We start from the raw sequence: 12,385 nt of genomic DNA, 5'->3' as shown, positions 1-12,385 counted from the left end.
CAGAGTATTCCCATAAATAACAGCTCCAAGAAAAACTAATTGCCTGGATAATTCCAGCTGACTTCAACTCACGAGTTACAGCGATGGAGCCTTTCTGACGCTCTTAAATATTCCTCCCTGATCCCTTCTGACAGACTGAAGAGAAACGCGCCAACAAGACGCTCTGGCTGACATGATCAGGACATTAATATGTGTGTGTGTACCATCTTTATATGATGTAAAGAGGATAATCTCAAGTGGTATAAGCAGATATCAAAGAAACATGAGACATTAAAGTTGTGTACTAATTTCCATTTATAATAAGCACTGTAATGTATGTACGGCACTGGTGATAATGAAAGTACATAGGGCCCAAAACTATGAGATAAAATAATAGGAATAAGTTGGATTTAAATGTGGAAATAAAAAGGAAAAGAGAACAAAGAAAGAATCTACTTGTAGTTTAATAATCAGATGTGACACTGACCATGTGAACGTCTTTTTACAAACTTGTGGAGATCAAGAGGGACAAAATATAATCGGACATACCAAATAAATTCACATTAATTTTATTTTTGTTTTTTAATATATATATAATATATATTTAGTGCTGTCAAACAATTAATCACAATTAATCGCATCCAAAATAAAAGTTTTTGTTTACGTAATATGTGTGTGTACTGTGTATATTTATTATGTATATATAAATACACACTCATACATTATATATATATTGAAAATATTTACATGTATATACATTATATATTTATATTCTTATATTTTATATTATATATAAGCATATTTAATATGTAAACAAGGTATTTTTCTTAAATATATACATGCATGTGTTTGTATTTATATATTAATAAATATACACAGTACATACATATATTATGTAAACAAAAACTTTTATCTTGGATGTGATAAATCGCGATTAATTGTTTGACAGCACACACACACACACACATATATATATATATATACATATATACAATTTCTGGATAAATCTGTTTTGTTTTGGACTAAAATTAACTAAAACAGAGCAATTTCATATTTCTTTCTCTCGTTTTCACTTTCCAAAAAAAGAATAGTAAATATAGTAAATAGTAAAGAATAGTAGATGTCTAAATGATGGATTATTTGCATTTTATGTTCCTTGTGCTGAATGATGGGAAATGTAGTTTTACATATTTGTATTGCTATTATGCCTCGTCATGTCACTTTCAGCATACAATGATTAGGTATGTGCTAAACAAATAGAACGTGACCAGAAAGAATCCTAAATGCAGTGTAATAAATTAATTCGAACACCCCATCTGTAGTGCCGCCCATTTTTAGGCAACTGAACCCGAAGCATATAGTGCATGATGCAAGTATGAAGCAAAGACAAGAAAATCTGCAACATTTCTCTCTTTTATTTAAAAGCAGAGCACTGTGATTTCCAGCTGAATTCATCTTCCAATTTTCAGTCAGATCTTGCTGATAAATCTGCTTTATTCTGGACTCTGTAGTGTCGTTCTGTGTTCACACCACCTGTGGCAGCTCATCTCAGCCTGTCTCCAGGGTTATGAGCGAATCCGCTGCAATCAAAGCCATTAACTGCAGCCTGCTTTCATCAAGCTAAACGCTGGTAATAAACCACGACCTGCGAGAAAAATGCAGCGCTCATTTGAGGAGAGCTAGGCCTGGGATATATGCATGTGAGCGCCTGCATGACAGAGCTGCGACTCTATGCAGAAAATAAAGTCATTTCTGGGTGACTATGTTTTTTTCTTTAATAACTACCAAAAATTATAAAATGGTGGCAACAGAGAACCATTAAATCAAATTTACATGAAGTAGACCACATTAACATCCCTTTAATACTTCTGTAATATGACTCATTTCTGTGAAACGGGGCATTAAAGGGGAAAAAATATTATTCAGGAAGTTTTAACTATTGGAAATTGATTGGATTGTATGAAATGGGTGTCGGTTTAATAAGAAGGACTGATGTCAACTGGAAAGGAAGTTATTTCGTTTTAACGAATGATTACTAACATGCACAAAGTAAACGTTCATAAAAAGACCTGAAACATGCATTAAGAAAGCAAAGAAGCTTGCGAATAACAAACACTCTTGAAACTGTGTGAAGAATGTGTCTAAGTTGGAGTTTATTCAGTGCATGGTGCTATATTGAACATTTGTCTTTTTTTTCAGTGATGGCAAAAGAAAAAGGGGTGTGATGAGAAGAAAGAGAACCTCTGAGGACAAACGTACGATTCGTTTCTTTTCTTCACCCCAGACTAGCATAGGAAAGGAGTGCCACAATGAAGAAAACAACACACTGAACGAACTACAACACCTCGGTCTCTGTACAGGATACTATTTGAACTATTATAAAAGCGTAACATTTTAAAATAGACATTTAAAAACTGGACGTACTGGATTCGTCAGTTTGACGTGGGGCAGTATGCTTTACGCCACCGGCAGTGTTGATGCACAATATAAAATCCTCAAATTCCCACTTTGATTTTCTAGAATTGAATTACCGCTCCAGAATTGTCTGTCGTGACCTTTAAAGTCAATCAGAGGCATTTGAACGTCTCAATGAATGACTGAGACTCGTTTTAATTTGCTGTAGAATCCGCCTGATCGGCACAATTAATTACCGTAATTGCTAATTAGCTCCATTCCTGGCTAATCGATTCCAATTCATCTAAAACCACTTCAGGTTGTGTGTGGATGCTCGTTTTGAAGGCTTTGCAGATCTGCGATAGACCTCATGGGTAAGAACATACTGCCCCCTCTAGTAGAAAAGTAGAAATATACTGAAAATGAGCAAAGTTATCCCTGCAAATCCCATTTAAAAACTGGCGGGAGCTGGTGTTTGGGATTCTGGATCTAATACAAAAACATCAAAGCTGCATTTAAGAGAGCAGGGCATCTAAAATGCAAAGCACACACAAAAACGAGAAACAAAACTGATGAAAATAAATAGAAATATCATAGAGTGTAGTTTCACTACAATACCCCACCCCATCTTCATCGGACCCCCAATCCATGATGACACAGGACAACGTTACCGACAAAACAAAAGAAAAAAATATACAAGCCTTCAACAAATATGCAAAGTAACTTTAAAACACAAGAGAACATCTGAAATTGCTCCAGCATTCTGAATGAAAATAACACATTGTTTTTACACCAAGAACAAAATAATACTTTCACATTTAAGAGGAACATAAAATATGGGACTTTACAACAGGATGGAGTTCTGGACTAAGAACAGTTCACCCAAAAATGAAAATTATGTCATTCACTCTCAATTTACTTGTTTTTCCAAACCTTTCTTTCTTCTGAGGAATTCAGATGTTTAGCAGAATGTTCAAGCTTCTCTTTCCATACAATGAAAGCAAAAAAAAAAGTTCCAAAAATGAGCACCATAAAAGTGTCAAAAACAGCAGTCGTGCCTCATGTACCATAATCCAGAGTCCTAGGACATCATATGATGGTTTTAAGGAACAATTGACATTTAATCACTGAATTCTACCCCTCCTCTGCAATGCTCAAATCTTATTTACATGTTCAAACATTACTGATGTTAAAGCTGTCAAATTTGAATGCATACGCCAAAAATGTATCAATTTTGTATGACTTTCTCTTGTGAAAGAAGATATTTTGAAGAATGTTGGTAATCAAACAGTTTTGGTGACTGTTGATTATCAACATCTTCTCAAAATATCGTTCAAAAAGGTAAGTCATTGAGTAACTGATGACAGAATTTTCTTTTTTGGGTGAATTATCTCCAAAGTCTTCCACTTTCTTGAAAAAGAGCAGTGTGGACATTCTGCTAAACTTCTCATTTTTGTTGAATGGAGAAAAGAAAATCCTAAACATAGCTTTTGCCTCACTAAATGACAAATCTGAATTTTGGGTGGGTGAACATCCCCTTTAAGTGTTTCAGATTATGACAGATAATCAACCAATTTCAAATAAATATTAAATCATAAAAATCAACAACAACAAAATGACACTTTAGAAAGTTCCCGCCGCCCAGTTGTTATAATGTGAACCATCCCTTTGGAATCCACCCAAAAAATACCGTATGAATTTGAGATAAAAAGCTGCTCTTTAGCCACTGTTTTAGAAAACGATTTTGTAACATGGTTCAGTCCGTCATGGAATGTCTTTGATGTGGTGGAGGTGTTGAGAAGTGGATGAGAACTGGTCTTTGAATTCTGCTTGTGGATGCTGGACTGGAGTAGCTGCTGGATGCTCAGTTTGCAGTATGAGTCGCTTGAGATCTGACAGATGTTTAGGGTCTGGAAAGTGGTGTCTCGGATGGCAATGGCTGGGTGGCACATGTGCTGCTACAGGAAGTGTTTGTCCGTGAGGGGAACTGGTGGGTTGATGGGAAGGGGCTGGTTGTGAGGGATCTTGCGTTGTTTTTTCACATTCATAAACCCGACTGGTCCCGTTTTTTTTCACCCTGCGTTGATGTGAGATCAAAGCTTAATCAACAATCATGCGAGACAAACAAAACAGGACAGCATTTCTGGTACAGCAAAAAGTAAACAATCCCACGGGTCACAGAATCAGTGATGAAAACCGGGATGGCCTGTGGCATGCCGACCTGAACGACATGGAAATAATGCTGGATGAGTGAAAGAAAGTGAAGTAAACATTGACGGGGCGAATGGGGTGAACTGGGTCTCTGCACGCACAACACAGGGCACTGTGGGAACAAACTAGCAGGGCAGCATTACCCATTATCCTCTGGGAGCTCTGTGTCTGTATACATACCACCCTGACAGCTGGTTAAACAGCACCAGACGCCCAGTGCCTCACACAAACACACTAAAAGGCCTTTACTTTCTGGACTTGTTTTTCATTTATATTACACATATTTCTGTAAGCCAAGTTCTATACAATCAAAACAACAGATCAAAAGCAGTCTAAAATCCAAACATTCTGCTGATTATTTATTTATTTTTTAACGTTTTAAATGTTAAATGTTTTGACATTTTTGGGGTCAGATAAATTATTCTGGAAATGAATTGTTGGTCTTTATCAGTGTTGTTCTTGTCAACTAAAAGTAAAACTGAAATAAATAAAATAAAATTTATTTTTAAACAAACAAAAAAAAAACTTAGCAATAAAAATAAATGTTAAAGTACTAAAATTACTGAAAATAAAAATTTAAATATATTTTTTGAACTTTTTGAAAGTAAAAAAGTAATAAAAAATACAAAATCACATAACAAAATTGTTAAAAAAGAAAACTTAAAATTTTTATTAAAAGCTAATTTAACATTTTTGTAAATACTATAATAGTGTATTTAAAAAAAAAAAAAACTAAAATAGCACTTCATCATGGCCCGTAAAATAAATGTATTACAATGTTTTATAGGTGGCATTAACAATGTCATCTAATTAATATGAGGTATCATCTAATAAATTGTAATATTAAATTAAATTCTGCATCCTCTTCGCCACCTCAATTGAAATTCTGGAGCTGAACTGGGCATGAACTACAAGCATGTATAACAGCTGTAAATATGGCAGTATAAGAGTGCTTTCTAAGGGACTGAGGTTTTTATTGGAGCACAGTTAATGGTGACAGTAAATCATACCGTTTAAGTGTCTGTGTCAAATTCTCTGAGATCCTATAGGACTTCTTTCTGTTGGTATGAGGTGTGCTATGGAGGGTTTCCATCGTCTTGCTTTATTTGCAATGGTAAGCTTGTAGTATTCCTCAATTTTTAAATTGAGGAATTTTTAAAATGTCAAATTTCAAAATTTTAAAAGGCAAAATCTCAGAAATGCTGCAATGGGTTTAATGTATCATGGGAGATGGTGTGGCTGCATGGCCCATGGGAGAAGAGATTTAAACATATGCCATAAACACATCAAACTCTAGTGCTATTAGTGAGCTACAGTAAGAGGTCTGATACCTCTGAGACTGAGACATTCACTACATGCAATAGTGAAAGGAAAGGCATGGTATGGGATGAAATCATAGATCTGAAATGTATATCCTAAAACAGAGGTCGGCAGTCTTTTTGACATAAAATCATCTTGAAATCACTCACAACCAAACACATTATCCTATGTGGAAAATAACTAAAATGAATTTCTACACATTTTTCAAAAATGATTTGAAAGAAGCATGCCTAAAGTTGTTTTTGCACTTTAAATAAAGTAAGAAATCCATAATAGTAGTTTTCCCACCTTATTTAAAGGGTAAAGAATAACACAATAACTGTTCATTAACTTCAGCATGTTTTTTTGTTTGTTTTTTTTGGGTATATTGAACATAATTTTTCAGGCTTTCGTCTTTTAGCCAACTGCACTTTCCAGCTCAGAATGCAGCACTTTCCTCTCGCTCCTTTCATTTTTCCAGTGTTTGGCTTCTCATATTGATCATAACTGAATAATGCTGAGTGATGACTAGAAAGCATTATCACAAGATGTTTTTTGGCATGCAGATCACTTCAATATTTCTAAAATAAAAAAGCATGTGCATATAATATTAATCTCTCAAGCTGTAATCGTTCATGTGCCGAAGCGGGTCTTATACTCAGTCAGGTTGTGCGGGAGGAAACTAACCTGTGTCTCATGCAAGAGTTAGTCAGGGGTGATCTCTGTTTCCTGATGCACCACCACTTTAGTCACAGACATGTCAGGGTGCTGCTCCTTCGCCTCCTTTATAGCCTGAGCAAGAGCCTGGAGAGCAGAGAGGACAGTACTTAAACCAGACCACTAAACGTAAACATTTGAAGTTTTGTGGCTTTGAATCCAAGCTTTGAGGTCTTATATATCTGTTATATATCAGATATATGCATTTCTTTCAAAAATAGACTAATACTGATGACATATTCTCCTTCTCAGAGCCTTTTGGACGTTTTTATCCTATAAACCCTGTCTATGAGAATGTCTGTAAAACATTCTGCGTCTACTGTGTGGCTGACATGATTATTAGCTGTAGGTGCATTTCACCTTATCATGGTCAATCTCAGTGTCTCCAGTGATCACGATTCTCTTCTCGATACGGGTCTCTGAGATCCCGCCTTTCACCGTCTGAGCAGAGAAAGGGAAGAGAACGAGAGAATGAGAGAGCCAGAAACACAGTGAAGCGAATATCTCATCTGTGCAGTATGGCACTTCACTAACTTTGCAAAATGGAAAGATGCTGTGGAATGGTGATATAAATTGTAATTAACGATGGCTTTATCTTATATACGCAGCCTCTTGGCACCATTGTTCCCTAACTTGCAGTGTGCAGTATATTGTATAGCTTTCTGCAAAAAATAGTTTTGCAGAAAGTGCTCGTCTTATTATTTTAAGTTTTACACTGTGCTTAAATAGGATCATTTAACATCAATCAGTTGTTCTTGAAGCAGCAGACACTGCAGGTTTAGGCGTAGCTTCATGTACCTTGGTGATCTGGGTGGTGGTGGTGGTGCTGACGGTCTCTGAGGTGATGGTCTGAGCACTCAACAGCATCCCAGACTCCTTCTCTGACAGCGCGTTGGGCTATTAGCAAACAAACACACGTGCTTAGAAACCTCTTCCATTACATCCCTCATTGATCACTTACATCCAAAGCCATTTCCTATGGAGCCCCAAAGGGGACACAGTGACGGGAAAAACATGAGATGGTACATTTACATTATAATTCAATGCTTTTGCATTTGCTTCTGGGTTCTCTTAAACAATGTTTTGAGTTTTCTCACAAAAGAACTGAAAAATATTTTTTTCTCCCACATTCTCAGAAAAAAAAGGTACAAAAGTGGGGTAGTATCCTTTCAAAAGCTACACCATTGTGCCTTATTTATCCCTAAAGGGTGCATGTAAAAACATTAAAGGTATATATTAGTACCTAAATGGTACATATTAGTACCTTTTACAAAGGCACTGCCCCGTTGGCAGCTTTTGTACCTTTATTTTTTGATAGTGCACATCATATTATTTCCATCAGCAGTTTTGCATTCACTAGCAGGAGGTTAAGTTTCTCGAGAGAGCATAAAAGTTCATTGGGGAAGCATTAAAATATAATAATACATTTACTGTTTTCACCATCACCATGTACCTTTAGGGTCTTTGTAATAATAATAAAAAAGCTTCCTACTTAAATAATCAGAAATGTATTGTTATATATTAATTCTGTCCAAAATCAAAATAAGTACTTTTTTTTTTTTTTTAATTGCCAATCTTTGGTTTGCCAAAAATAAATAAATATTAATTAATTTAAATAATAATAATAATCTTGTTTTATAAGTTTCGTATGCTAAAAGTGAATTAGTAGCACTTTTTTAATTATTGGACTTATTTTACAGTCCTGTTCCACCTGAACACTGGGTATGTACACTGTGAGTTTAGTGTAAGTGCACATGCAATACAATAGTGCAGCAAGCTTTGTATGCTATACGTAAGTGAATTCAGGCATTATAAAAATGGATGATTTTTCATCTGAAATCTGATATATTTTTGAAAAAATTGAAAAAAAAAAAAAGTCCTCATTATTACAGCAGTGGGACCTCTGGGATGCTGGTTAGAAACTCTGGCCTAAGGTTATACAGTAGAGCTCAAAGAGAGACAACTAATGGATCTTAATGATAAGTTAAACTCACACAGAAATGCACTGTGAAACTGACAGCACTGCAATAGATTACAACAAACACTAAACTCATACAGTGCAGAATAGGAAGTTATGAAAGCGATATATTCTGTTCTGAATACAGATGAGTGCCAATACATGCACTGTTAAATATCCAATATTCTAGATTATTACTATTATTAACAAAATGACTATTACTGGGGCATGTGGTTGTATGTATTGATGCCGATACATTTTACATCCCAGTGCATCCTAGTTCATTTTCCATTCCATGTGTGACATATTCAGTCAAACAATGGCACAGTGAAAGACTATCCAAAAATAATGTGAGTGACCGGGCTCACCTGTGCAGACTCGTATGTGATGGTCTTGGTCTCTGTATGCACAATCGGGATGTCCTTGGTGGTGATTTCGCTGCGGAGGGAGTTGGTGACATCAGAAATGGTGATCGTTTTCGTCTTCACCACAGGAGACTGTGAGAGGGGTCAAGAAAGGTCAGAAAGTGAGTAGAGAATTGCTTTTCTCACTACATTAACCTCCCCTCACACACATCAATAATCTCTAAACACCATCTGGAACCTTTGGCCGAGCCTTTGTACTGTAAGATTGATATTCTGTGCTGACTATATCAGAAAAAAAAAAGCTGCTAGACAAGAAAAAATGCTTAGCCTGGTGAGACTTTGAATGGTTGGCAAAAAAAAATAAAAAATACAGCCACTTCAGTGATTTCATATGTACTTTATCACCCTTTCCAATAAAAATAATATTCTTTTATGGTACATTATGGCACATTGACTGGTTTCTTAAACGTAAATGGTTTAAAATTGCCACCCAGCTGAGTTAATAATAAAATCAGAGAAAAGTGTGCTGAAATTAGTGCGGTCCAATTAATCAAACATCGCAATCACGATATCAACGACAGTAAAGCTACGATATTGCAATTATGATATTGAGTAATTCAGGAACACAGTTCTGGATTTGTAGTATAAGAAATAATTGCATGCTGTTGCTACACATAAAGTAAGTATATTAACATAAATTACAAGGAAAATAATTGAAAATGATGATTTCTGTCATAATCAGTCTCAGTTGGAATTAAATTATGCTTCACAGAAGTGCGTCCCAGTGGTAAAAAAAATACCAGGACGCTCCACAAACACTCCTCCTTTAAGAGTGAAGAGGACCTGAATGAAGCCTTCATCATGCCTAGAAGCCCACCGCTCTAATTGCCCACAATGCTCGGCTCAGATATGCAGATTACGCATTTCAAAACCATCACAAATTAGTATGGTTTTGCTTTTTAATATTTTATCTATAGGCACACAGCCAAAAAAGCTTTTGATTTAGGAACATTTGGCACATTGTAAGTCAAATATTATTTTCATCCAATAATGGCGACATCAGGTTGACAGATGATGATGGGAATGAACGCCGTAGCAAATTCAAGCCAAATCATGGGCTCACCATGTGGCGCTTTCAAAAGAACAGATCGGTGTGAAAACTCCCATCCGTCTGTAAGTCTCCTTTTACATAGTTATTATTGCACTCAAAATACAAATCATTAGGCGAAAGAGACCAAAGACTACCAAGAACTGAAGAGCTCAGAAACCAAAAACACTCAAGTATCCATGAACTCACCCTAATAAGATAATGGTGGGAAAAAAAGGCAAAGGCTGAAAAATCTAATTAGTCTGAGAATATGTACTTTTTTTGGAAAATGTTTTGGATTATATCCTTACCATCCAGGGAACCACAAAACCTCTTTTTAAGAAAGCGATGACATCTCCATAAGCTGTTTTCATACTGAATGGATTACATGCTCTTAGCACGACTGGGGAAAAATTAATTAATTATGAATATTTTGGAATATTAGACATACATTTTTCTGTCTTCTTACAGGCATCAATAAAGCAGTTGCAGTTTGTCTGGAAATAAAGATAATCTGGCTAAGAAATCAAGATATTGTGCTTATAAGATGACCATGACAAGAAAATAATTAAGAAAATCAGTTTTTGCAGTGGATACGGTGATCTCAGAGTCCACAATAAAACGATATTATAGGGAATTTCAGACATTTGAGCACAATGCAAACTGAAATGAACAGACTTTTATGTATATCTAAAAATATTTCACTAGATTTCAAGATGTTCTGTGAAAATGACTTCATAGGAAAGTTATTTTTAAAGTTTATTGATTGTACCTTGGATTGTCTTTATCGTGGAATGGACTTAGTCAGAGCAGATGTTATATATAATTTGAAACAAATCAAAACCAGGCTTTGAAATATATGAAACTAAAAATTACACAAAATCAGATGGTCTATGACAACCTACTGAACAAGAACGAATTGTACCCACTGACAGTGCCGTTCGCTAAAGAAATGATGCAAATGAGGTAACTGAACAAAATTTGCAATCGCCCACCGATTGCAACGATTCCGAATATTACGCTGCATCAAATCCACAATCTGCTACACTTTACTGGGACTGTCAAGCATCACTCCACCAGTGTGATCCAGACACCTCAAATTTGTGTCAAATTAAATATGCCATCTACTCAACAGTTCATAGAAGTGCAAAGGAGAACAAGAGATTTTTAAAGATAAATTACGCTACCCTAAATGCATATTAAATTAAAAATAAATAGATGAACATAAAAAACATTCTCTTCCTTATATCACTTTGCATTATGCTGTCACTCATGTAAGACACATTTAAAGCTGGCATGACAGTAGTACTGATGTTTTTGATGCATGCTAATATTCGTGTGGTGTGTAATAAAAGCCCTGATATGCTGATCCACTTAGGGCTGACACAACATAAATACTTTACAAAGAAGAAGATGGTATTACAGAAAATGTCCCTTTCATTATTCATCGGCTGGCAATGGAGGAGAGATTTATATCTGCAAAGAGAAGCAAAGTGCAATGTGTGCTGAAAGGTTGTCCAGAGAAATCCAGTGGTCACAGCGTGAAGATGTACGCAGCTAGCGAATAACATAAAAACTAAAAAAAGCTACAACTACATTTGCACATACTGAAGGAATTACAGTGTTTGCAAGGCAGCAAAAAAATTGTGTTTAAGTTTCAAATGAACAAAGGTTTTAGCCTTTGTTTGCGCATAACTGAAAGACCAATCACAAACCAGTAAACAAATAGATGCATAAAAAGGCCGCTCACAATTTAGCATGAAAATACTACGGTAACATCATCGTAAACAGTTATCGTTCAAATAGTTTGGCAACGTACACCACCATTCAAAAGTTTGGCATTGGTAATATTTTTTTTTAAATGTTTTTGAAAGAATTCTCTTATGCAAATTTATTTTTTATAAAAAAAAAAAAAAAAAAAAAAAAAAAACGTAATATTATAAAATATTATAACAATTTAAAATAACTGTTTTCTATTGTAATATATTGTAAAATGTAATTTATTTCTGTAATCAAAGCTGAATCTTCAGCATCATTACTCCAGTCTTCAGTGTCACATGATCCTTCAGAAATCATTCTAATATGCTGATTTGCTGCTTATTATCAGTGTTAAAAATAGTTGTGCTGCCTAATATTTTTGTGGAAATGTTTTTTTTTGTTTGTTTCTTTTTTCCAGGATTACTAGATTAATAAAAAGTTCAATACATTTACAATACAATTATGTAACAATGTAAATAACATATTTACTGTCACTTTTGATCTATGTAAAGAATCTTTGCTTAATATTGACACCAAACCTTTGAACGGTAGTGTAAGTCAATGGGACATTTCCGAATTAATTATTTTTTTTTTTTTTTTTAACAAAAACATCACTTA

The 12,385-nt window shown here is 35.0% G+C and overlaps 1 protein-coding gene across 1 annotated transcript in view; it reads right to left on the bottom strand.

Moving 5' to 3' along the window:
• Nucleotides 1-2,110: 2,110 nt before the first annotated feature.
• epb41a (erythrocyte membrane protein band 4.1a) overlaps nt 2,111-12,385 on the bottom strand; it is a 68,852-nt gene continuing 58,577 nt past the window's right edge. Inside the window, 5 exon segments of the mRNA XM_058752952.1 lie at nt 2,111-4,450; nt 6,571-6,687; nt 6,961-7,041; nt 7,399-7,497; nt 8,926-9,054. Of these exon segments, the coding sequence (XP_058608935.1) occupies nt 6,589-6,687; nt 6,961-7,041; nt 7,399-7,497; nt 8,926-9,054 (408 nt within the window). The 3' untranslated portion in view covers nt 2,111-4,450; nt 6,571-6,588.

The sequence above is a fragment of the Onychostoma macrolepis genome, chromosome 19 (genome assembly GCF_012432095.1).
Source record: "Onychostoma macrolepis isolate SWU-2019 chromosome 19, ASM1243209v1, whole genome shotgun sequence".
In the NCBI taxonomy this organism is placed as follows: domain Eukaryota; kingdom Metazoa; phylum Chordata; class Actinopteri; order Cypriniformes; family Cyprinidae; genus Onychostoma; species Onychostoma macrolepis.
This window is presented reverse-complemented; position numbering and strand designations above follow the sequence as displayed.